This window comes from Mauremys reevesii, linkage group 25 (assembly GCF_016161935.1).
Source record: "Mauremys reevesii isolate NIE-2019 linkage group 25, ASM1616193v1, whole genome shotgun sequence".
NCBI lineage: Eukaryota > Metazoa > Chordata > Testudines > Geoemydidae > Mauremys > Mauremys reevesii.
In genome coordinates, this window is record NC_052647.1 from 7,320,842 (window position 1) to 7,345,880 (window position 25,039).

The window sequence follows — 25,039 nt, forward strand, 5'->3', positions numbered from 1 at the left end:
GAAAGAAGTGGTTCGGGACTATTTAGAAAAACTGGACGAGCACAAGTCCATGGGGCCAGACGTGTTGCATCCAAGGGTGCTAAAGGAGTTGGCGGATGTGATTGCAGAGCCATTGGCCATTATCTTTGAAAACACATTGGTGAGGCCTCAATCTGGAGTACTGTGTCCAGTTTTGGGCCCCACACTAGAAGAAGGATGTGGAAAAATTGGAAAGAGTCCAGCGGAGGGCAACAAAAATGATTAGGGGGCTGGAGCACATGACTTATGAGGAGAGGCTGAGGGAATTGGGATTGTTTAGTCTGCAGAAGAGAAGAATGAGGGGGGATTTGATAGCTGCTTTCAACTACCTGAAAGGGGGTTTCAAAGAGGATGGATCTAGACTGTTCTCAGTGGTATCCAATGACAGAACAAGGAGTAATGGTCTCAAGTTGCAATGCGGGAGGTTTAAGTTCTATATTAGGAAAAACTTTTTCTCTGGGAGGGTGGTAAAGCACTGGAATGGGTTACCTAGGGAATCTCCTTCCTTAGAGGTTTTTAAGGTCAGGCTTGACAAAGCCCTGGCTGGGATGATTTAGTGGGGATTGGCCCTGCTTTGAGCAGGGGGTTGGACTACATGACCTCCTGAGGTCCCTTCCAGCCCTGTTACTCTATGATTCTATGATTCTATGATAGCCTGGCCAATGACAAAGAGGAGAGCAAAGACATTTCTTTAGCCACAGGGAATGCATTGTTCTAAAGCAGACAGAGGAGGAAATAAGGCAGGTGAACCACACCCCACTGCTCATCACAATCCAGACAGGACAGAGCTCATCACCAGGAAACATATGAGAAAGAGGAATTCACTGAGCAGAAACTGACTTTATATGGGCAAAACCCACATGTGTGTGCAGTGTTTTTTCTCAGTGGAAGGTTGATCTATTTGGAAGAAGCACGTTTGTGACACTGATTGGACCAGAGCTGTTCCTCCAGGAGGGGGGCACAAGAAAAGGGGACCTGGCAAGACCCACACATGAGAGTGATCATAGGAGGAGGAGCTTGAGTGTATTTCTTTGCCTCTCTTCAGCTTGAGCTCACAGACACCAGGATGGGAGGACTGGAAAGCCCCAGGTCCTGAGAAGTCCCTCCCTTGAAGAACCTGCCATATGACACCATCAACAAGGACCATCTGTCGGGAATCAGGGCCTGCAGCAGAGCCAGTCTCCAGGCAACTTAAGGAGCTCAGGTAGCCTGTACCAAGCTGCCTGATTGGTGGGAAGGGTCAGCAGACAGGTTCCTAAGCCCAGCAGCAGCAGTTCAGTAGCTGCTCAAAGCTTTTGCCCACAGCTATGGTAGCTCCGGCCTTGGTTCAGCCCAGCTCCTGCCTTGCCTCTTTCCAGGTAACCTGGTTCTGACCCTCAGCTCCGATTCCTCATCTCCAACATCGGCTCCGACCCCGATTCTGACCCTGGGATCTGAGTCCTGGCTCCTGCCCTGGTTCTGACCCTTGGTGCTGGCATTTGGCCCCTGGCTCTGACCCGCAGCTCCAGTTCTTGGATGCCAGGTTCTGCTCTGACCACACACATCCCGCTCTCTGACACCATCAAGCATGGATAGTCATTAGCCGCCTCTTCCATCTTCTTCCTGTGTTAACCCTGATACTACAGCACCACCTGGAACGGGACTGATGTTCTGTCTGCGTCTCCAAAACGACAGCTGCTGACAAGAGCTACAATCACAGCTGAGACTTGGACATCACCATCTCACTCATAGGGAGCCACCCTGTGAGCTGGATGAAGATCTGTTCTTCTGTTTGTTTCTGTTAAGAAGAGCTACTGCTCAGAAAGTGACTCAGGCATTACAGCTGCACCACCTTAGATGAGTGCTTACAGCAAGACTCATTAACAACCCAGGGCAACGGCCATCTCTGACCATTATGTCAGCAACCAACCACTCAGTTTGGGCACCTCTTCAGTTTTACTGAATGCAGGATTAAAAAGGTTAGTTGTGTCCAGATTCTTCACACCAGTTAATTTTAATAAGAGGGAAGGAAACTGTCCTGAATAGGGAAATAACTCATAAGTTAACAGATAAAGAATATTTAGATAAGTTAGATCTATGCAATTCGGCAGGGCCTGATGAAATTAACCCTAAAGTACTTAAGAAACTAGCAGAAGCCATCTCTGAATTAGTGATTGTCTTCCAGAACTCCTGGAGGATGGGTGAGGTTCATAGCAAGGGCAAACATAAAAAATAGGAGCTCTAAGGGAAGTGTAGACCAGAGAACCGATCTTAAATACCCAGAAAAATACTGGAACAAATGATTAATCTACCAATTTATTAAAACCTAGAGGATAATAGGTGATAAGTAATAACCAACATGGATTTGTCAAGAACAAGTCCTGACAAACAAACATAGTTTCCTTCTTTGATTGGGTACCCAGTCTAGTGCATGGGGGGAAGAGGTGGACGTGATGTATCTTGAATTTAGTCAGTCTTTTGGCACAGTCCCACATGACATTTTCCTACTCAAACTAAGGAAATATGGACTAGATGAAACTACCACAAGGAGGGTGCAAAGCTAGTTGTCAGTCCTTACTCACAGGCTGGGGATGGGGACTCACTGGCTCGGTAGCAGCGCTGCAGAAAAGAGTGTGAGGTTTCTAATGGACCACAAATGGAATGTGAGTCTACAGTGTGATACTGTTAAAAAAAAAAGGCAAATGTCATTCTGGGATGTATTGAGAGGAGTGGGATGGGTCAGAGATGGGAGGTGATTATTCTCCTCTACTCGGCACTGAAGAACCATGTCCAGGTTTGGGTGCTGCGCTTCAGGAAGGATGAGGACAAATTGTACAGAGTTCAGAGGAGAGCAACAGAAATGATCAGAGGTTTAGAAAACATGACCGGTGAGGAAAGATTGAAAGAATTTGGCATGTTTTGTCCAGAGACGAGATGGCTGAGGAGAGACATGATAACAATCTGCAAATATGCAAAAGGTTGTTATAAAGAGGACTGTGATCAATTGGTGCCCTTGTCCACCAAGGTTAGAAGAAGGAAATGGCTTAGTGAGCAGCAAGGGAGATTTAGGTTAGATATTAAGAAGAACTTTCTAACTCTAAGGATGGTTCAGCACAGGAACAGGTGACCTAGGGAGGCTGTGGAATCCCTGTTATTGGTGGGTTTTAAGAACAGGTTGGACAAACATCTGCCAAGGATGGTCTAGGTGCACTTGGTCCTGCCTCAGCACATGGGGATGGATTGTTTGACCTCCTGAGGTCCCTTCAACCCCACATTTCTGTGATTCTGTGAAGCGGTGCTAGGCCCTCTGCACTGTGGTCAGTTTTCCCTATAGGTACTCAGCAAAGTAAATGCTTATGGGGCAGGGAGAAGTGGTAGGGCAGAAGGAAGGCGAGAAGGGCATGCTGAGAAGACTGTGCTTTCCTGTGTGCAGTACTGTTCATTGATATGATATAATGCAATCGGAAATTTGTCAACTTGGTTTCCTATCTAATTTCTCCAAGATAAGAAGGCTGCAGAGCTCAGAATCCTCAGAACTCGACCTGCCCTGACAGCGTCTGTGCCACCATGGCAACCCGAGGTGACGTGTATCCATTGGGTGAGTGGAACAAAGTCCATGGGCTGAATTTGGATGGGGCTAGGAGACTGCAGAGGGGCCCAGGGGTCTGTCTGCTCTGGGGCTGGAAGTTGAATGTTCCAGCTCGAGAAGACATAGTCGCGCTAGGTCTCATCTAGCTAGAAATAGAAGTGTCGCTGTGGGGGCAAGAAGGGCTGGCTGCCCTGAGTCCGTACCTGTTGCTTGCCCAAGCATGGCCACGCTTCAATTTTTGGCATGCCACCGGGGTCAGAGCAAGCCCGGTATGTCTCCTCAAGCTAGAATTTACACCTGGGCATACGCTACATTGGTGTAATGTGCAATTTCCTCTGCTCCCTCCAGTGCTCACGTTGCACCGAGACTCCATCCAGACTCACTGAAATGTCCTTAGATTTACTGGGCCAGATTCCTGGGGCTGGCTGAGATGGGCTCACTTGCTGGAGGATTCTCTGCACCTTGAGGTCTTTAAACCATGATTTGAGGACTTCTATAACTCAGACATAGGTTAGGGGTTTGTTACAGGAGTGGATGAGATTCTGTGGCCTGCGTTGTGCAGGAGGTCAGACTAGATGATCATAATTATCCCTTCTGACCTTAAAGTCTATGAGTCTATCTGAGACGGGCTTACTATGAGACCAGAGCATGGAGGGGTCCCAGATGGCTTTTCACTACGTTCACAGCTACTGAATCCTAGGGGATAACTGCAGATCAGTCTGGTCCCTGGAAGCAGAGCAGCCCAAAGCCTTCCCTGATTCATCCCCAACTGTCCGTAGCCCCAAGGGACCATTCCAGCAGCTGGCAAGAGCCAGAGGGGAGGAGTATGTTGGCCACACCGCTCACCTCTGGGAATGCCCACTGTGCCTGGGGGCTGTAGCATAGAGCCAGTACACAAGGGGCATTTCCAGGTAGCTGGGTGAGGCAGCTTTCTGTAGGGGCACAAAGCTGGGGTTCTGAAATATTACTAGAGTAATAATAGTTTTTAATGAGAGAACGGACTTCATTGGATTTACAGCAGAACCACAGTAGGGTAAAGAAGCAAATATGGTCCATAGACAGGGGCCAGGAGACATCTCTCTCTCTCTCTCTCTCTCTCTCTTTCTTATTTCTGTGTATTTAGTTTTTATTTCTCTCAAGTATTTCTCCTCCTTGTCCTGTTCCCCTCTCTACCACCAGGGAGCACTCAAGTGTTAACTGGTATGTTCCCAGGCTGGCAGAACGTAATGCTGTATGTGCCGCGTTTGTGCCCATCATGAGAGTCCCACACAGAATGTGTCTCTGCCATGAAGCTGACACAGGCTTGGCAGCTCTCAAAGGGGTTATCGGCACTGTAATGAGGGGTGGGGTAATTGGATCTGGGTCATTAGGACTAGCTGAATTGTTTAGGTGGGGGTTAAATCTATTTCTGAAGTGTTCACCAATATATGCCAGGCTAATATCATATATCACATGATCAATAGGTATGATTCACATTACATATATTAATATGGATAGTATGTGCTTAATGCAGATAACATTATATTGCATGTACATTTCTGGCAGTTACATGGCCTGGAACGGTGGCCTGTGTCTTCCTGTGTCTTGTTCACCTATGCTAAGTATCCCATAACACCTTGCATTAGCCAGGAAAACTGTCAGGATCAGCACATGTGGGTGTTCTACTGTAGTAACAGGCAGGAAGTTACTGTCCCTGGAATCTCCCAAAGATAAGGACAATATATATGGGACAAGAGGAGGAGGTGCATCATTCTCTTGGTACCTGGAATTCCTGAGTCCAAAACAAAGAACTAAGGGGAACTAACCCCATGTGGAACCAGAAAAACAAGGTAGAAAGTTGGTAGGTTAAGACTAGCCTCAGGGGATGCATACAGTACCTCTTTCCTTGTAAACAGGTTGGCTATAAAAAGGACAGCTTTAGGGGTGTGACTCTAGACGCAAACCTTCTTTGTAAGGCAAATTCAACAATGCTGCAGGACGGGTTCCTGGAAATTGGAGTTGTATTGAACCTTTGTTCCTGTAATATGCTGTTACTAAGGCTATGTTTTAGTCACAGATATTTTTAGTAAAAGATCAAGGGCCGTACACAAGAATTCACAGCCCATGAAGTGTCTATGACTTGTACTATATACTAAAACTTGGGCTGAGGGTCTGCGAGTGCTCTTGGGGAGTGGCCCAGGGGCACGGTGGGTGCTGGAGGGAGGTTGCCCGGGGCACACCATGGGTCTAGGTGGGGCAGCCTGGGAGGGCTGTCGCAGGTGCTGGTGAGGGGGACGTGGCAGTACATGGTCCAGGAACCCCCTTTGCTACTGGGGGGATGGCTGGCAGGGCTAGCCGGAGCTGTCCGATCAGCTCCAAGGGGGAGGGAAGGCCAGGGGAGCTCTGGCTCCACAGCCAATATGAGCTGCGGGGTCGATGCCTGCAGGCAGAGCAGCGCACAGAGTCCGCTGGCCCCTCCGCCTAGGAGCTGCAGGGACATGCTGGCTGCTTCCATGGAGCCCCCTCCCCCATGTAAGCACCGCCCCACACACCACCCCCCGGATCCGACCCTGAGCCCCTCCCACACCCAAACTACTGCTGCTACTGGGGAGCTGGGGGTGTGTGGTGGTCCAAGACTGCCCCAGCAGGGCCACCCAGGGCCAGCCGCACCAGCCACTGCAGAAGTCACGGAGGTCATGGAAAGTGACGGAATCCGTGACTTCCATGACCGACGTGACAGACACCCGGCCTTAGCTATTACTGACTTTTAGCAATAAACCAGACCGATATTGGTTATTTGGTCTCTTGGGCATATTGCGTAATGAACCAAAGTGTGGTCGGGCAATTGACCATATGGTTTACCAACAGAAGGGGAAAGCCAGATGTGACACTGCACCCCATATTCCTCATAGGATATTGTTATGATAGGAATATGGCATAACAGATGTGTCCTATGCAAGATGGGTCATGTGGGGTATCATGGGAAAGATTATGATTTACTGAATATGATTATCCTATTTGTATGCATGTGTCAATTCTGTATCTGAAGTTAGGAATATTGACTATGTAACAATTACTAAAGGGTTTACAGCTGGGGAACATGCCCCAGACAGTAGGCAATCAGCCTGGATGGGCCATTTAAGATGGACAATAGAACTTTGAAGATGCTAATCTCCCACCTTCCTGAGAAGCTTTGCGGGCTGCTGCTTTGACACTGCAGGGGCATGTGATCATGTCACCTGGTACTGGACTACTAGTATTTTTCCACTAATAGGGGGAAACCAGGATCCAAAGGATCCCCACCATATGTAAATCCTATTGAAGGCAGGGAAGTGAGTTAATCAGGTCTCATTCTTCTCTGAATCCCTGCTTAGGATGACAGCTGGAAGCATCTTAGGTCCTGTCTACACTGGCAAGTTTCTGGGCAGTAAAGCAGCTTTCTGCACTGTAACTCCCGAGGTGTACACACTGCCAGGCCGCTTAGTGTGCAGAAACTGTGCAGTTGTAGCACTGAAAAAAAACACCCCAATGAGAGGTGTATGGGTTTCTGCACCGGGGGTACAGAGCGATGGTGCCTGGTCGATTACAGCCCTGCGATTGGCCTCCGAGAGGTGTCCCACAATGCCTGTTCTCGCCTCTCTGGTCATCGGTTTGAACTCTACTGCCCTGCCCTCAGGTGACCAACCGTCATCCCCATCCCGTAAATTCCTTTGGAATTTTAAATGTCCCCTTCCTGTTTGCTCAGTGGCACGTGCAGTGGTCTCAGCAAATCTTTCCAGGTGCCCATGCCTGCTCCATGCACCAGGTGATCTCCCACTTGGAGCAATGCCGAGCTGCTGGACCTCATCAATATCTGGGGAGAGGAGGCTGTCCAGTCCCAGCTGCACTCCAGCCATACGAATTATGATACCTACAGACAGATTTCATGATGCATGACAGAAAGGGGCCATGACCGGGACACATTGCAGTGCAGGGTCGAAGTGAAGGAGTTGCCGAACACCTACCACAAGGTGCAGGAGGCAAACCGCTGCTCAGGTGCTGCGCCCACGAACTGCCGGTTCTACAAAGAGCTGGATGCGATACTCGGTGGCAACCAGTGGTGAGCTGGAGACGGTTCGCACGAACTGGTTGCTAAATTTAGAAGCCGGTTTAGAACCGGTTGTTAGGGTTAGCATACAGCCAGCAGCCGTCACTGCTGCTGGGAGACAAGACGCCTTGCTCTGTGCAGCTAGAGCGTTTTTTGCCCGATCGCTACCTTCCCCCGTTTGCTCCGCAGCCCCACGAACCTCGTCACCTCCAATTCCTCTCCCTCCTGAGCCTCGTCACCCTCCGATTCATCCCCTCCGAGTCTCCTCTTACCTTGGGCTCCGGCAGGCTGATTGAATCAAACTGCAGCTCTCCTGCCCCAGCTGATTCAATCACTCTGCGGGAGCCCAAGGTAGGACGAGACTCGGAGGGGAGGAATCCGGGGGTGATGAGGCTCGCGGGGGAGAGGAATTGGGGGTGACGAGGCTCAGGGGAGGAATTGGGGGGCTGCGGGGCAAATCGGGGGAAGGTAGCACTCGAGCAAAGGACTCTCGGCTTTTCAGCTGCACAGAGCCAAGGTGTCCTGTCTCCCAGCAGCAGCTGCTGCTGCTGCAATCAGACTGCAGCTGGCAGCCTATGGAGCCCAAGGTAAGAAGGGGAGGGGAGGAATCAGAGAGTGATGGGGCTGGGTGGGGGAGGAATCAGGGGATGACGAGGCTCGTGGTGGGAGGAATTGTGGGGTGATGAGGCTGGGCGGGGAGAGGGATGGGATCCCAGGGTGGCAGTGAGTTGCCTGTCTGTATGTGCTAAATAATAGCAGCTGTTCCCCTAGCAAAATCCTCTCCTCTACATTTCCTTTCTATTTTTGCCTCATTTTCTCCAGTTTATAGTTCTGTTTTTAAAGCCTATATTATCTATTCATGTTAATCTGTCTCTCTGTTTCAGACATGGTTAAATATGTAACTTGTTTTACATAGAAAAATAGCTAGAGAGATAATGGTAAGACTATCACCCAGCATTCTAAGAGGATCTGTCCTTTACACTTTGTGACTAGGAAAAGCAAAACTTGTCTTTGAATTTTATTAACCAATGTAATTGCTTTTAACACGTCAGGAAGAAAGGCAATGACTTTAAGACCTGTTTGTATAATAATGGAAATACTATAGTTTCTCACTGGCTAACTGTTAAAACATTATTTCTTTTGTTTACAGCCACTGGCAGTAGCTATATAATCCCCTACCCCACAATGGTGTTCTGTAACATTTGCCATGGCTACTGTCTAAATTCTTGCCAAGCTTTTCATCATATCCACAGAACAGAGATTAAATGAATGTAACTGCTAGCTTCAATTCATACTAGTGCTTGTAAAAACTGCTTCATCAATACACTTAGTTCAATTTTGCAATAAATATCAAAATCCAATAAAGGTGATTAAATCTGACTTATTGGCTACATACGTATTATATTTGGAGATGCAGTCAGCTATTATTCAACAGTGAGTTTCAGGGGGCGGCTGTCAGGGGGCAGGGGTGTGGAGGGGGTCGGGGCAGTCAGGGGACAGGGAGCGGGACGAGTTGGGTAGGGGCCAGCTTTAGGAAGTGTGGGGCCCAATTTGAACAGTTTTGACAGGGCCCCGGCAGGGATGAACTTAAAAAAAAACCACGTAAAAAAACACGTGGGGCTTACTCACGCTCCAAGTCTTTGGCGGCGGGTCATTCACTCGCTCTGAGTCTTTGGTGGCACTGAAGGACCCGCCGCCGAAGTGCTGCTGAAGACCTGGAGCGAATGAAGGACCTGCCACCAAAGACCAAAGACCCAGTAGGGAACCGGCTGTTAAGATTTTGGCAGCTCATCACTGGTGGCAACCCCACCTCCACTGCAAAGGCCACTGCAGATACTTCGGTCGCTCACGTGCCAGTCGAAAGTGGACTGAGCCAGGAGGAGGAAATCTTGGATGAGGATGTGCAGAGGGACCCAGAGGCAGAGGATGACTCAGAGTCAGAGATATATGCAGCCAGGAGCTCTTTTCTACCCCGGAGGAGACTAGCCAGTCACAGCTGTCGGATGTTGGCAAAGCACAAACAGGAGAGGAGGCCCCAGTAAGTGGATTTGATTATGGGAATCGCTGAAGTGAATTGTTGGGGGAAGGAGGGTTGCAGAAAGCAGGCTTGTCTCCCATCACATGCCTAGTCTGAGCGGCGGAACAGGCTGTTGATTGACTCCTTCTGTTCAAGGGAATCTCCCTCAGAGATCTCCAAGAAACTCTCGTGGAGACCCTGGGCAATCCACTGCCACAGGTTTCTTGGCAGAGCTGCTTTGTTTCTTGCCCCATTAACGGTAACTTTCCTGCTCTACTGTGCCGTCACGGGGCGGAGGAGGACAACCATTGCTGCACACTGGCGACCCTCAGCAGTGAGATATCTTCCATAATGATCACATACAGTGGAAAGTGTGGGGAGAGGAGTGATTATCAGCCCCCCCCTACAGTGCTGGCTCTCCCCAAGAGCCACGTGCCCAGTGTACAGCAGGATCTGAGAAGAGTGATTTCCTCTGCCCCTGCAGCTACTCGCCATTTTGGGGGTCTTGTGGCTCATCTGTGCTTGCCTGGGGTCAGCCAGTTAGTGACAGGTGTGTGAGTACCGGCTGTGTTTAAAGCACTGAATCAGGGCTCTCTGTGTTGTAAACAATCCTGCTTCTGTAAAATGTTGTTTAAACGTTCTGTACCCGTTGCACTCTGCTTCTCCCCACTCCCAGTCCAGCCCTGCGGACTCCCACTACCCACCGCACTCAACACCCTCCCTCTGCAGTTTGGCCCTTTTGAAGCACAGTACCTGCTGCATTGTACTACAAAGGAGAAGGCTGGATATAATCCCTGGACATACAAATATCTTTAGCCGTCCCAGGACACCTCCTTCCCCTGGGACCTTCCCTTCCCCCATCCCCCCCTCACTGCTGATGGTTTTTGTTTGACTCTCTCTTAGGGTTGTTGTTTTTTAATAAAATAATTGTGCTGGTTTGAAAGCAATTATTTATTTATTTATTCTATGAATGGCAAGCAAAAAGATCCCTGCAAAGCAACATACAATTATGCTAAACCCACATATTGCATCGTCTGCACTAATCACCTCCTAGTATTACAAGCACTGCACTCCTGAGCATAGCAACAAATCTTAGTGGCCTTCTGCTTTAAATTGCTGCCTCAAGGCATCCCTGATCCTTATGAACCCAAGCTGCACCCCTTTAATGGCCCTGGTCCCTGGCTGTTCAAACACAGCCTCCAGGCACTGAGCCTCTGCAATCCATCCCTGAGTGGAGCTTTCACCCTTCCCTTCACAAATATTATGGAGCATACAGCATGCGGCTATAAGCATTGGAATATTGTCATCGGCCAGGTCCAGCTTCACATCGAGGCAGCACCAATGAGCTTTTAAATGGCCAAAAGCACATTCAACAGTCATTCTGCACTTGCTCAGCCTGTTGTTTAACCGCTTCTTGCTGTCAAGTTACCCTGTGTATGGCTTTATAAGCCACACCATTAAGGGGTAGGCTGAGTCTCCGAGGATCACAAGGGGCATTTCAACTTCCCCTACACTGATCTTCTGGTCCGGGAAGAAAGTCCCTGCTTGCAGCTTCCTGAACAGGCCAGTGTTCCAAAAGATGTGTGCGTCATGCACCTTTCCATGCCAGCCACTGTTAATGTCTGTGAAACGCCTGCGGTGATCCATAAGCACCTGAAGAACCATTGAGAAATACCCCTTGCGATTAATGTACTCAGTGGCTAGGTAGTCTGGTGCCAGAATTGGAATGTGCGGGCCATCTATCACCCCTCCACAGTTAGGGAATCCCATTTGTGCAAAGCCATCCACAATGTCATGCACGTTTCCCAGAGTCACGGTCTTTCAGAGTGGGATGGGATTAATACCCCTGCAGACTTCCATCAACACGAGTCTAACAGTTGACTTTCCCACTCCAAATTTGTTAGCAACCGATCGGTAGCAGTAGCTTCCACCGTGCAATCGCTACACATTTCTCCAACAGCAGGGCTGCTCTCATTCTCGTGTCCTTGCACCGCAGGATGGGGTGAGTTCATCAGACAGTCCCATGAATGTGGCTTTTGTCATCCGAAAGTTCTGCAGCCACTGCTCATCATCCCAGACATGCATCATGATGTGATCCCACCACTCAGTGCTTGTTTCCCGAGCCCCAAAGCGGCGTTCCACTGTGGTCAGCACCTCCGTGAATGCCACAAGCAATCTCGTATTGTAGCTACTACACGTGGCAGGATCAGTGTCGCACTCCTATTGCTTTTGTAGTTTAAGGAATAACTCCACTGCCATTTGTGATGTGTGGTCAGAGTCAGCAGCATACTGGTCAACAGTTCGGGATCCATTCCTGCAGCCCGAAGAGCAGGACACGCAATACACAAACCGTTGAAAGATGGCGCCAAATGCGGATGGAAGCACAGGAATTGCTGGGATGTGAAGCAATACATCACGGGGCATTGGGACAGGACCCAGAATGCCCCGTGACTACCTCCGCCTTCCCACAACTCTTAGCGGCAGAAGAGAAAGAGGTGCTCTGTGGGATAGATACCCAGAGTGCACTTCTCTGAATACTGCTACAAGTGCCGCAAGTGTGAACATGCTATTGCGCAGGCAGCTGACAGTGTGAACACACAACAGCCGTTTCCATCACTTCCCGTCAAACATATGGGCTGTCCTCTCTCAAGCTCTGCACTAGCTCCATCCTCAGCTATGGGCTGGATGCAGAAATCCCTGGGTCATTCTCTGGCCCGTGCAGTGCAAGAGGCTGGATCAGCCTGCTCCCATCCTGGCCTTAGACTCTCTGAATTAATGGCTCAGCCTTCGCTCCCAGGGGAACTGTGATGCCGTCACCTCCCCAGGTCCCTCGTCCTCCATGGAGTCTCCCCGGGGGAGATCGACCGGAGCTGAATTTCAAAGCCGTGCCCGCTTTCTCAAGGAAAGCACGATGGGGTCCCACAGCCCGCTGTGCTTCCCCTTTGCACAGCACCTCAGGCACTCGGTCCCTGGGTCCTTTATCATCTGGTTCTTCACACCCACGTGTGGTTAATGACTCGGAGCAACAGGCTCTAAATAAACACCAGCAGGAGGGGGTGGATCTGGGCCGATACCTGAGTGAAAAGCAGATCAACAGCAGCCTGTGTTGTGCCCCATCCCCCGCTCGGTGCTTCCCCTTTCCAAGTGGGTCTGGCCATTGCATGGACGCACTGGATGATCTTGGGTAAGTTGTTACCCCTCACTGTGCCTCAGTTTCCCCATCTGTAAAGTGGAGAGAATGCTCCTCCCTTTGCCTATTGCCATGAGCCTTGTGGGTCACAGACTGGCTCACTGTGTGTCTGTGCAGCACCGAGCATGATGTGGCCCTTATCTTGGTTGGCTCTGGGTGGCACCTGGCACAATGGGGGCCCTGATTTTGGTGGACTCTGGGCACCTCCCGGCACAATGGGCAGGGCCGGATTTCCAGTTAGGCACAAGAGGCATGTGCCTGGGGACGCCGGCATTCTATGGGGTGCCTAAAAATTCAAATTTTGCTCCTCCCAGGTCCCAGCACGGGGCAGGGCCGGCTGAGGAGGAGACAGTCCCACGCAGCCCTGCTGCTGGAGCGCTCCTCCCTCCACCCGGCAGACAGCGTCACCTCCCAGGGGGCAGTGAGTGTGGGCCAGGGGGCAGGGCTTGGGAGAGTGAGTATCAGGGAGAATTCATGGGGCAGCTCTGGGCAGAGGGGGTGGGGGTGCTGGGCGGAGGGGCACTGGGCGGCACCTAAAAGTTAAAAGTGGTGGGGTTCTCCTGCCACCCGTGGAGGTTAAGACTCCCGTGGAGGTAGGGACACCCTGCAGCTCCCAGCTACCTCCAGGCGGCAGGGCCCCCGGAGCTCCAAGGCGGCGGGGGGACGACCACTGAGCCCCTGTGCATAGGGGAGCCCTAAGTATAAATCCAGCCCTGACAAAGGGGGCTCCTGGTCTTTGTTGCTCATACACACAATAAAAGACCCAGTTGCCCTGGCCAAAAGCCCAGTTCCCAACTGGAATCAGTTACAAATATGACCAGGGATCCCAGCTGGGGCTGATTTCCCAGAGCACCAGGTTTCTGCATTTTTAATTCCACCATCGGCAGGGCCCTGACTGGCCATTGGCCCAGGATTGGCAGGACTGGGGCGGCTGGGGGTGTGTGCAGCTGAGTGTTGGTTACCATCTGCCCATGGGGCCTCACCCTGTCTCTGCCTTCCAGGGCTCTGCATCGCCCTGTGCCTGTGGGGCACCGTGGCCCAGAATCATGGTGTACAAGGTAAGACCGACTCCTCCCGGCTAACCTTCCCCAGCGCTCCCGGCTGCCTGGGCTCCGGCCTCCGCCCCCTCCGGCCCCTTTCCCTGGTGGGAGGAGAGCAGAGTCAGGGGTCTGGTGAGCCGGGAGCAGCCCCTTGGTGTGGGCGTCTTGGGGTGGGTTTACAGAGCAGGGTGGGTGCATGCAGGGGAGAGGAGAAGGCCCCTGTGTAGCCCTCCCCTTCCCTTCCCAGCCCCGTGGCCAGCAGAGAATAGACCCTGGGGCCCAGGGCTCTACACTGGGGGCTGGAGTGAGGGGCAGATCCCCTTTGTAGCCAAGGGCCGGGTTATTGACCAGCCCGAATCAAACCCCTGATGGCTCAGACATTAGAAGTGTCATTTGTAGGTGCCCCCCCACCCTAAAATCAGGCTGAACTGAAACCTGGGACCCACGTGCCCAGATTGGGGGTGTTTGGGATCCAGACTCTGTGCCCGAAGCCCAGGTCTGCTGCGAATCCCAAGATGGGATTTGGGCAAATTCCCATTCATGCACTGGGGTCCCCCAGTGCTGCACCCACCCTGTTCCGTCTGCTCCCATCCCAAGCCCTGCAGCCGGCTGAGCTGCGCTGGGATCCTTCCCCTCACGCTGGTCAGAGGGACGGATCCCAGCGGAGCCCAAACACCGGGCAGCTAAAGGATCCAGGAGCCCCCGTAGGCAGGTCACAATCTGGGTCATGGGAGACAGCTGAGGATCCAAACTAGCCTCGTGCCTGATTCCGCTCTCAGTCAATCCAGAGCAGAGCTGGGCAGGGATTTCCCAAGGAACCATTTTTTGCCAGAAAAATGCTGATTCAGTTCAGAGGAATGTTTGGTTTTACTCTGGAAAAAATTGTGGGGGAGTGGAGATGAAATAATTTTCAAAATGAAAAATGCCCGTTTTCCGGTTACAAGCGAGGTTTCGGTTTGAAATCGACGCTAACGAGAGTAATGACGACAGCAACAAAAAGGAGAAAAATTGGGTGAGATCGAAAACGTTTCACGTGAAGCGACGCCAGGTGCCGGCCGCTCTGCCTGTCTGTGCCAGGGGCACCCTGGGGAGCCAAGGCCTCCTGTGCAGCCGAGGGCAGCTTGTGGCCAGGCGGTGGATGGCATCGGAGCTGTTTGCCAGGCGCCCGGGGACGAAAATCAGGGAATGGGGCGTGTGAAAGGAGTCGATCCCGCTGTGTGTCGGGGGGGAGGGGGTGAGCCGCTCTGCACTGGCTGGCCCTGCCCAGCTGTTCCTGCCCCTGCAGGTACCACTGGGGACTGCAACATCCATATGCTGTGCCCAGCAAACGCCAAGTGTGTGAACAGCACCCACTGCACCTGCCTGGATGGATACCAGCCACATGGGAATCGCTTCTTCACCGACCCAACAGAGACCTGTGATGGTAACAGGGCTCCCACGTTGTCCTGCGGGGGCTGGGACAGAGCAGGGCATTAAGGGCCAGAGTAGCCAACTCCACTGACTCCAGGGCCTTTTGGGGGTGCTCAGCCCAGCTGCGGAATGAGGGGGGGGCAGCTCGGGTGAGGGCCGCCCTCCTATGGAACGAACCGGGGCCTCCAGAGTGAGCAGCAGGAGCCAGGAGTGTTGGGCTCTGTGAATTGGACACAGGGGAGGGGGGGGCCCATCACACTGACCCGTCTGAATCCCAGCCTGGGCCCTAATCAGCCCCTGGGTGTGCAGGGGCAGAGGGGCCCCACAGCAGCAGAATGGGGCAGCCCTGGCTACACTTCTCCCCCTCCCCCGCCCCGCCTGCAGGGATCTAAGGAGGGAAGGACAGAGGTGAGGCAGCTTGTCACACCCCCCCCAACACACAGGATCCCTGACCCCCCAGGGGGATGTGTCCCCACTCTCCCCTCACATGGGGGATCTGGGTGTTTGTGGGGCCGAACCTCCCGTAACTGGGACACGAGGCTTGGGGGGCTGTTTACGACATTCCAGCAGCAGAAATGGGTAACGGCCCTTAATCACTAGCCACTCAGGGCCCCGATCGTCTGGGTCCCGTCACCCAGCTCAGTGTAGGGGGGGTGATAGGGGGAACATCTCGCTGCCAGGACTGTACAGAGTGTCTCCCTCTTGCATTACAGATATTAACGAGTGTCTGGGGCCGAGCCCGCCAGACTGCGGACCCAATGCAAACTGCACCAACGTGCCTGGGAGTTACTACTGCCGCTGCAGCGATGGCTACAAGTCCAGCTCTGGGAAAGCCAAGTTAATGAACGCGAGTGAGAACAGCTGCCAGGGTGAGCTCTCCCCTGGCCCCCACCTGCTGAGCCCCCCCTCCCCCCCCCCCGCACACACAAATGCTCATTCCAGGCCTGGCGCTGCACTGGGGCTGCTGCCGGCTTTGGCAGTGGCCCGAGGCCTCAGCGAGGCTGTGATGAGGCGTGACCCTCGCCTGCTCCCGCAGAGCATGGGGCCAGGCTCACCTCTGTGCCCGGCGCTTGGATGGGGAATAAACAGACCCACAGAGCAAACTCCTTGTGCTGCAGAGATGCGCTGGGGAGAGGGGAGGGGACCCTCGCTGGCCCCAGCATCTGGGCTGCTAGTGCCCCCCTGAGCTGGGAAGGGGCCTCGTGTCTGGGCCATGGAAATAGCACCGTGCGCTCTGCCCCTATGGGCCCTGGTCAGGAGAGAATAGCCCCAGCACAGTGTGCCCCAGCCACGACCCCGATCCTCCCCCATGGGTCCTGGGGGGCAGGGAATAGCTGCAGTGCTGGGCCCCGGCCTCGGCCCCTACATCAGGGGCTAGGAGCAGGGTGGGTGCAGGACCCCGACAGCAGCTCCCCACCAGCTGGGGTCATAGGCAGCAGGTTTGTATAATTTTTGGTGGGGCCCAAAATGGTGGTGCCCCCCCGCTCCCGCCCTGTAAGCCGATATAAAATGAAGCTACAACGCGTCAGTGCCACAAGATTACAAGGGTCAATTAAAAGTGGAAAGTCAGAAGCAGCACTTGCCTACTTCAATATACAGTATTATATTTTGTTGCATCTGTTGTGATGAAGTGGGAATGTTCTTAATATTTTCTCTGAATACTGTGTGGGTGCCTCAGTTTCCCCTGCAAGATGCCAACTGAAGGTGTTGGGGACAAAGAGATCAGGTGGCCTCCTTGTCCAGAAGAGACACAGAGGCCAGAGGAGGGAGTGTCAGTTTGGAGCTGGCTGGGGAAATTGGGAGAGACCCAGAACTTGGTTCTGGGCTCCCCACCCCCCAAGATGGACCTGACAGAGGGGTTCTGTTTTCTGTACCAACAAGCTCTGTTTAAACTGTGTTCCCGTCATCTAATAAACCTTCTGTTTTACTGTCTGGCTGAGAGTCACATCTGACTGCAGAGTTGGGGTGCAGCGACCTCTGGTTGCCCCAGGACCAGCCTGGGCAGACTCACTTTGGAAAGTGCATGACGTGGAAGGGCATGCTGAATGCTCCGAGGTCAGACCCAGGAAGGTGTAAGCTTCTTGCCCTGGAGACAGTCTGCTCCGAGAGAGGAGGCTCCCCCAGAGTCCTGACTGGCTTTGTATGGAGATGTTCCAAAGCATCACAGCATCCCCTTCCACACCGTGCACTTCCCAGAAGTCCGCACAGGCACTGACACTCCCTCCTCCGGCCTTTGTCTCTTTTCCAGGCATTAGGAGGCCACCTGATCTCTCTGTTCTCCAACACCTTCAGTTGGCACCTTGCAGGAAACTGATTTGGGAGAAATGAAGTAAAAGCTGCCCAAACCGAGCTTGAGCACTCCTGAATTTTGAGGTGTTCAAATCTGGAAGGCAGGTGCTGGGGTGGAGAGGGCTGTGGGCTCCATGGGGGAGCATGGCAGCAACTGTCTGGAGCTGCATGGAGCCAGATACGCTGGTCTGAGTGGCACAGTAAGCAGTTTGGGGGTTGGAGAAGAGGTAGGGAGTTCCGGGGGGCAGTCAAGGGACAAGGAGCAGGGGGAGTTGGATGGGGCAGAGGTTCAAAGGGGCAGTCAGGGGACAGGCAGCAATTGGATAGGCATGGGAGTCTAAGAGGTTTATCAGGGGACAGGTAGGGGGTGCGGTCCTGGGGGGGGGAAGTTGGGTGGGGTCTCAGGAGGGGCAGTTGGGGACAAGGAGAAGGGAGGCTTAGATAGGGGCTGAGGTCCCAAGGGGCAGTTAGGGGCAGGGTCTCGGGAGGGGTAATTGGGGAACAAGGACCAGTGGGGCTTAGATAGGGGGTGGAGGTTCTGGGGGGCAGTTGGGGCAGGGGTCTGGGGAGGGGGCAATCAGCGGACAGAGGCTGGGATTCAAAGGGCTCTGGGCTGCTGGCAGCCGCGGGGATCCCAGAGCCCTTTAAATCCCAGCCCCGGCTGGGAGTCAGAGGACTCTGGGCTGCCTGCAACCGCAGGGAGCCCAGAGCCTTTTAAATCCCAGCCGGGGCCGGGAATCAGAGGGCTCTGGGCTGCCCGCTGCGGCGGGGAGCCCAGAACCCTTTAAATCTCAGCCGCTGCTGGGATTTAAAGGGCTCTGGGCTGCCTGCAACCGGGGGGAGCTGAGACCCTTTTAAATCCCAGCCGCGGCCGGGAATCAGAGGGCTCTGCAATGCCCGCTGCGGCGGGGAGCCCAGAGCCCTTTAAATCTCAGCCGCGGCTGGGATTTAAAGGGCTCTGGGCTGCCTGCACCCGCGGGGAGCACAGAGCTTTTAAAATCCCAGCCGCGGCCGGGAATCAGAGGGCTCTGGGCTCCCCACCGCAGCAGGCAGCCCAGAGCCCTCTGATTCCCGGCTGCGGCTGGGATTTAAAGGGCTCTGGGCTGCCTGCAACCGCGGGGAGCCCAGAGCCTTTTAAATCCGAGCCGCGGCTGGGAATCAGAGGGCTCTGGGCTTCCCGCTGCAGCAGGCAGCCCAGAGCCCTCTGATTCCCGGCCGCAGCTGGGATTTAAAGGGCTCTGGGCTGCCTGCAAACGCGGGGAGCCCAGAGCCTTTTAAATCCCAGCCGCGGCCGGGAATCAGAGGGCTCTGGGCTGCCTGCAACCGCGGGGAGCCCAGAGCCTTTTAAATCTCAGCCGCTGCTGGGATTTAAAGGGCTCTGGGCTGCCTGCACCCGCGGGGAGCACAGAGCTTTTAAAATCCCAGCCGCGGCCGGGAATCAGAGGGCTCTGGGCTCCCCGCCGCAGCAGGCAGCCCAGAGCCCTCTGATTCGGCCGCGGCTGGGATTTAAAGGGCTCTGGGCTGCCTGCAAACGCGGGGAGCCCAGAGCCTTTTAAATCCCAGCCGCGGCCGGGAATCAGAGGGCTCTGGGCTGCCTGCAACCGCGGGGAGCCCAGAGCCTTTTAAATCTCAGCCGCTGCTGGGATTTAAAGGGCTCTGGGCTGCCTGCAACCGCGGGGAGCCCAGAGCCTTTTAAATCCCAGCCGCCGCCGGGAATCAGAGGGCTCGGGGCTTCCCGCTGCAGCAGGCAGCCCAGAGCCCTCTGATTCCCGGCGGCGGCTGGGATTTAAAGGGCTCTGGGCAGCCCTGGCGGCGGCGGCGGCAGCGGCGGGGGGGCGCTCCAAGCAGGGGAGAAAAAACATTGGTGGGGCAGAGCCCCTGCTTGGGATTTATTCATGGGGCTAAAGCCCCAGAGCCCCATATAAGTCGGCGCCTATGGCTGGGGTGGCCACTTTTGCAGGGTGGGGGATTCTCCAGTGGCCATTCCGCTGCAAGAGCAGCCTAGTGCCGCCTGAGTGTAGCTGAGAGTCAGGCCTGTGATTGTTAAGCTGCTGGGTGCCCGGTCGCCTGGGTCCCATCACCCAGCTCAGTGCAGGGGGCTGGAGGGAGTGATATGGGGACCGTCTCCCTGGCAGGACTGTACAGAGCGTCCCCTCTTGTGTTGCAGATATTGACGAGTGTCAGGGCCCGAGCCCGGCAGACTGTGGACCCCACGCAAACTGCACCAACGTGGCTGGGAGTTACTTCTGCACCTGCATCGATGGCTACGAGCCCAGCTCCGGGAAAGCCAACTTCATGCACGCGAGTGAGAACAGCTGCCAGGGTGAGCTCTCCCCTGCCCCCACTGCATCCTGCTCAGTTGCCCCCCCCCTTCCCACACACCCCTGGGCTCATTCCAGGCCTGGTGCTGCGCCAGAAGCTGCTAATGGCTTCAGCAAAGGCACCAGATTCACTCACTGGGGCTATGATCAGCCATGACCGTCAACCTCTGCCCCAGCATGTGGGGGCAGGATCTCCCCTGCCTTGGTGTTTGGATAAGGAATAACCCCCTAGGTTTGCATTGAGGCTCTGGGGAGGTGGGTGGGTTTCTCGCTGCCCCCAGCACACAGAATCCAGGCTGCTAGTGCCCCTGAGCCTGGGAAGGGGCCTCGTGTATGGTCCACGTACAGCACAGTGCGCTCTGCCCCCAATGGGCCTGGGGGGCAGGGAATAGCCCCAGCGCAGGGCACCCCGGCCACGCCCCCAATCTCCCCCTCCCTCAGGGCTGGGAGCAGAGCCTTTTCCAGCCCCACACTGGCAGGGAGCCCCCTGGATGGGAGGGTGTTTCCTAGGGGGCCATTATGTCCCCTTAGGCAGCCAGGGCGGCCTGACTGGAGAAGGGACCTGGGGGCCCGGTCACCTGGGTCCCATCACCCAGCTCAGTGCGGGGGCTCGGGGGGGAGGGTGGTGATATGGGGAACGTCTCCCTGCCAGGACTGTACAGAGCGTCCCCTCTTGTGCTGCAGATATTAACGAGTGTCTGGGGCCAAGCCCGCCAGACTGCGGACGCAACACACACTGCAACAACGTGCCTGGGAGTTACTACTGCACCTGCATCGATGGCTACGAGCCCAGCTCTGGGAAAGCCAACTTCACACACGCGAGTGAGAACAGCTGCCAGGGTGAGCTCTCCCCTGGCCCCACTGCACAATGCTCTGTTCCCCCCCCCCCATACACACCCCTGGGTTTGCAGGGAGGCGCGGGAGAGGTGGGTGGGGCCCTTGCTGCCCCCAGCGCACAGAATCCAGGCTGCTATTGCCCCTGAGCCTGGGAAGGGGCCTTGTGTATGGTCCACATACAGCACAGTGCGCTCTGCCCCCTATGGGCCTTGGGAGCAGGGAATAGCCCCAGCGCAGGGCACCCCGGCCACACCCCCAATCTGCCCCCTCCTTCAGGGCTGGGAGCAGAGCCTTCTCCAGCCCCACACTGGCAGGGAGCCCACTGGATGGGAGGGTGTTTCCTAAGGGGCCATTATGCCCCCTTAGGCCGCCAGGGCGGCCTGACCGGAGAAGGGGCCGGGGCGTTCCAGGCCCTTGTTTGCGACGTTCAGCCGGTAGTTAGAGCTTGTGTCAAGTCCCAGCCGGCCGTTCCCATGGAAACCGCCCGTTACACCCCCGTTTGGGGGGCGCAGAGCACCGGGCCCATCGAACTGGGAGAACTCAGGTGCCCATTGGTTCAAACGCTTCCCCAGGCAGAGACCTCGCCCAGCCGTTCCTGCGCCAGCCCCAGGCCGCGTGGGATCACCCCAGCCAGTGCCCTGGGGCAGGTCTAGGCACAAGAAGAAATCAGCGCCGCAGGTATCTCAGCCAGCGTCCCGGGGATTGTGCGGGGATAGCTGGTATTGGGAGCCGTGTGGAGAATCCCTAGGGCTTGGCCCTGGGGGGATTGATCGCGATCGCTGTTCTCTTTGGAAGCGCACTGATTATTCCAGACCAGAGTGTCTGGATGGGGAGCGATTCCACAGGAGCTGTTACCCTCAATTTCCCCATGGACTTAAGATCCCTGCAACTGGGAGCGAGTTTGGAAGCCGGGGGACACACGTGTGCCCGAGGGAGGGGAGAGCTCTGGCCACACCACCGAGAACCCAGCGCATGGCGCCCCTTCTCCAGCAGACAGAGCGTCAGGTCTGGGGAAAGCGCTTTGGAGCAGCGGCTGTGCTGTGGCTGGATGTGTGTACAGCACCTGGCACCACGGGGCCCCGGCTGTGGCGCTACCCACTATAAACATCCCAATGGCCCCAGGACGGGATGGATAAGGACGCTGGAAGCTCCGTTCCCATCCCGCATGGACTCTGGGAAGTCTTCGGGGGCGGAACCCGATTGTACGTCGTTTCCAGAATAAAGCTGGTTCTGGAAACGCGGAGCCGCCTTGGTGCTGTCAGGGGAACCCGCGAGTGTCGCAGGGTCGAGGGGCGGAGGAGGCAGCACTTGGCAGGATGCAGCCGGTAGGTTCTGACAGGTTCAGTCTGCCCCGGGAGCAGCTCAGCCTCTGAAGAGACAAAACCATGGTGCAGGCCAGGCTGAGACACAAGTTACGCTGGCACCTGCACAGTACAGATGGGATCAGAGCTGAGGCCCATCTAGCCTGGTATCCCGGCTCCAACGGGCCAAAGGCAGATGCTGCAGAGGACAGTGGAAGAGCACTGCAGTGGCAGCCGGGGGATAATCTGCCCTCACTTCCTGGTCTCTAATACTCAGCTGGGCTGAAGCCCCACAGCAGGAGGTTTTCTCTCTCTTCCCAAATGTTTGTGCCCTTTAACTATGATCCCTCTGGCTGTTCTCGTCATCCATAGGAATGTCCAGTCGCTCCTGGAATCTTGCTAAATTCTTGGCTTCAGTGACTCCTGTAGTGGGGAGTTCCACCGGCTAATCGCACATTGTGCGAATCAGCCTTTCCTTGGCTCCGTTCCGAATTTCCCCTCTTCTCACTTCCCTGACTGGCCCTTGCTCTCGTGTTATGAGGTAGGGAGAACAGAAGCTCCCCATCTCCCTTCTCTGTCCCCGTCAGTCATTTATAGACTCTTAAAACATCCCCTGTTACGTTCACTCTAAGGTGACAGTCCCAGTCTTTTCAATCTCTCTCCATAGAGGGTTTTTCCAGGCCCCTGATCATTCTCATTGCCTGTCTCTGAACCCCTCTGGTTCTGCACTGCTCTGTGTGCAAGGGGGTGCCCAGGGGAGGTGATGGGGTGCAGAGGAGGTCACCCCATTGACTGATATCCAGGCATTAAACCAGCCTTCATGTTATTCTCTATCCCCTTCCTCCAAAGCAGCTCCCCATTTGCCCCCTCCAGGGGCAGACGGCTTATTCAGGCATTGCTGTCTGCACTGATATTGCGGCACTGGGCATCACCAGATCCGCTTGGGAGCTTTAGCAAGCAGCTGGCGCGTGTCCTGGCAGGGCTGCGTTTCCCTTCCCAGCTGGAGCGGCTCATTCCGGACAATAGCCACTTGCTCCTGTTCGCTGACCCAGTCACTGAACCCCTGGCTCTAACCAGCCCCGTCTCCCCAGAGCACGGTGCATGTCGGACACCTGGATTATCCCCCAGCAGCGTCACCCCAGTGCCCAAGGTCCAGCTCCTAGATCAGCCTGACCCAGCGCTTTCTCTCCCCTTACAGACATTGACGAGTGCCAGCGAAACGCCACAATCTGTGAGCCCAACGGGAACTGCTTCAATGTGCCAGGGAGTTACATGTGTAAATGCAGTTGGGGATTTGGGAAGAGTCAAAAGGATACATCTCAGATCTGCACAGGTACAACGGGAGCTGGACACAGTCATGGCAAAGGCATGATATTTCTGGCTTTTCTGCAGTGTTGTTAACGCATGGCATTGACTTAAAGCCCCACCTCCCGGAGTCACATGATTCCACTTTTGGCTAAAATCAAAAGTAGGGCCTGGCCCACATGGTGGAGGAAAAACTGCCAAACGTTACACTGGTGTGACTGACAAAACAAAGCCAAAATGGATTTTTTTTAAAAAACAAAATCTCGTGATTTTTAAACCAAGCTTGTGACTTTTTTGCAGCCTGGCTCATGGTTTGGGGCTTTTATTGATTGCTTGGCATTGGCGATGTTGTTAATGCACCGTCACTGAGCTTACCCAGGATCTCTGACACTAACCAGCATTCATGGATGGTGAAACTAACCAGGTTGCCCTGAGGTCTCGCTCTTTCTCTGCACCACACCCGGGCAAAGTGTCTGTTCTGACTCCCAGCCTGTTTTGCAAATTGGAAACTGAGCCCAGGGACTGAAGGTCGCCGTGTCTCTTGCCAGGCTGCCTAATTCCACCGAGGCACGAGCCTAGGGCATTGGGGATGTCATTAGAAGCTGCAACATCCCCCCAAACCTGCAGCTGCAGTCAGAGATCGTCCCAGCTCTGCTTCTCCATCTCTCATTGCCCCAGACAGGATTGCAGGCTCCTAAGGGGCTGGCTGGCCGGAATGAGTGCATCTCTGCATGTACAGGCCGGGTCCCTAGATAGAAAACCCCACTCCCGACATCCCCCGTGTATCCCCCTTTGCGCAGCAGCTGGCGCTACCCGCGTTGGCAGCCTGGCGGGTGCACGTCCCTCCAGTGTTTGGCTAGATCACGGCAGGGCTCTCTGTGTCTGGGTGGGGGGGGGCTGTCTGTCAGATCAGACTCTCCAAAGCGGTGAAAGGCCCCAGGAGCCAGCGAGGGCAGTAAAGTCCCCTCCATTTGGGGCCGGATTGGTGACCCGCTGGGTGGCGACTCCGGCTGGGGCTATGCTGGGGGTCAGGCTGGGAAGGTCTCTTCCGGCCTCAGCTTCCACAGGCCGGATTGGCAGCGAGTGTCGAGCTGGTGTCATCTGTCTGAGGGTTCAGTGGATTCACCCCATGGGGCCCTGGGCCTGGGGGTCACAGCAGGGTCCGGGAAAGGATGTTGGGCCGCTGCTCACTGCTTAATGTTAGGAATAGGGGGATCCCCTGGATCCAGCTGGCTTCCAAACAACCTGTTTACCAGCCGTGCAGGGCCTGGCTGCATGTGGGGATCTGTGGGCTTCTGCCATAGACCACTGTGAGCGCCACCAGAGAGCAAAGAAACTAGTTTAAAGGGACAGCACCCAATTCCCTGCACTCCCCTGGGCACAGCCCACCCACCCTTCTCCTAGTGTTCAAATGGAGGGGCGGGGCTGGGTGTATCCCGAACGGGGAGGGGCTGGGGTCTGTAACACTGAGCATGTCGCCCCCTTCTGGCGACTAGCTCCAGTTCAGCGCCCCCTTTCTTCTCCTCCACCATTGCAGCTCCCGGAGTCATGGCTGCCCCGTGTCTCGGACGTCCGGCCAGGTCACACTGTGATCCCCATTCTGGGGGAGCCTTTCAAAGTCAGACCCCCTCTCCTCTGCGTGCTAGCGAAACCCTTCCTCCGGGCTCCCAGCCCCCC

At 54.8% G+C, this 25,039-nt stretch overlaps 1 protein-coding gene across 1 annotated transcript in view; it reads left to right on the forward strand.

Moving 5' to 3' along the window:
• Positions 1-3,564: 3,564 nt before the first annotated feature.
• Positions 3,565-25,039, forward strand: part of LOC120391222 (adhesion G protein-coupled receptor E3-like) — a 36,776-nt gene continuing 15,301 nt past the window's right edge. The window contains exons 1-6 of the mRNA XM_039514694.1: positions 3,565-3,595; positions 13,861-13,917; positions 15,185-15,322; positions 16,023-16,178; positions 19,766-19,921; positions 20,604-20,759. Of these exons, the coding sequence (XP_039370628.1) occupies positions 3,565-3,595; positions 13,861-13,917; positions 15,185-15,322; positions 16,023-16,178; positions 19,766-19,921; positions 20,604-20,759 (694 nt within the window). The remainder of the gene's footprint in view (positions 3,596-13,860; positions 13,918-15,184; positions 15,323-16,022; positions 16,179-19,765; positions 19,922-20,603; positions 20,760-25,039) is intronic.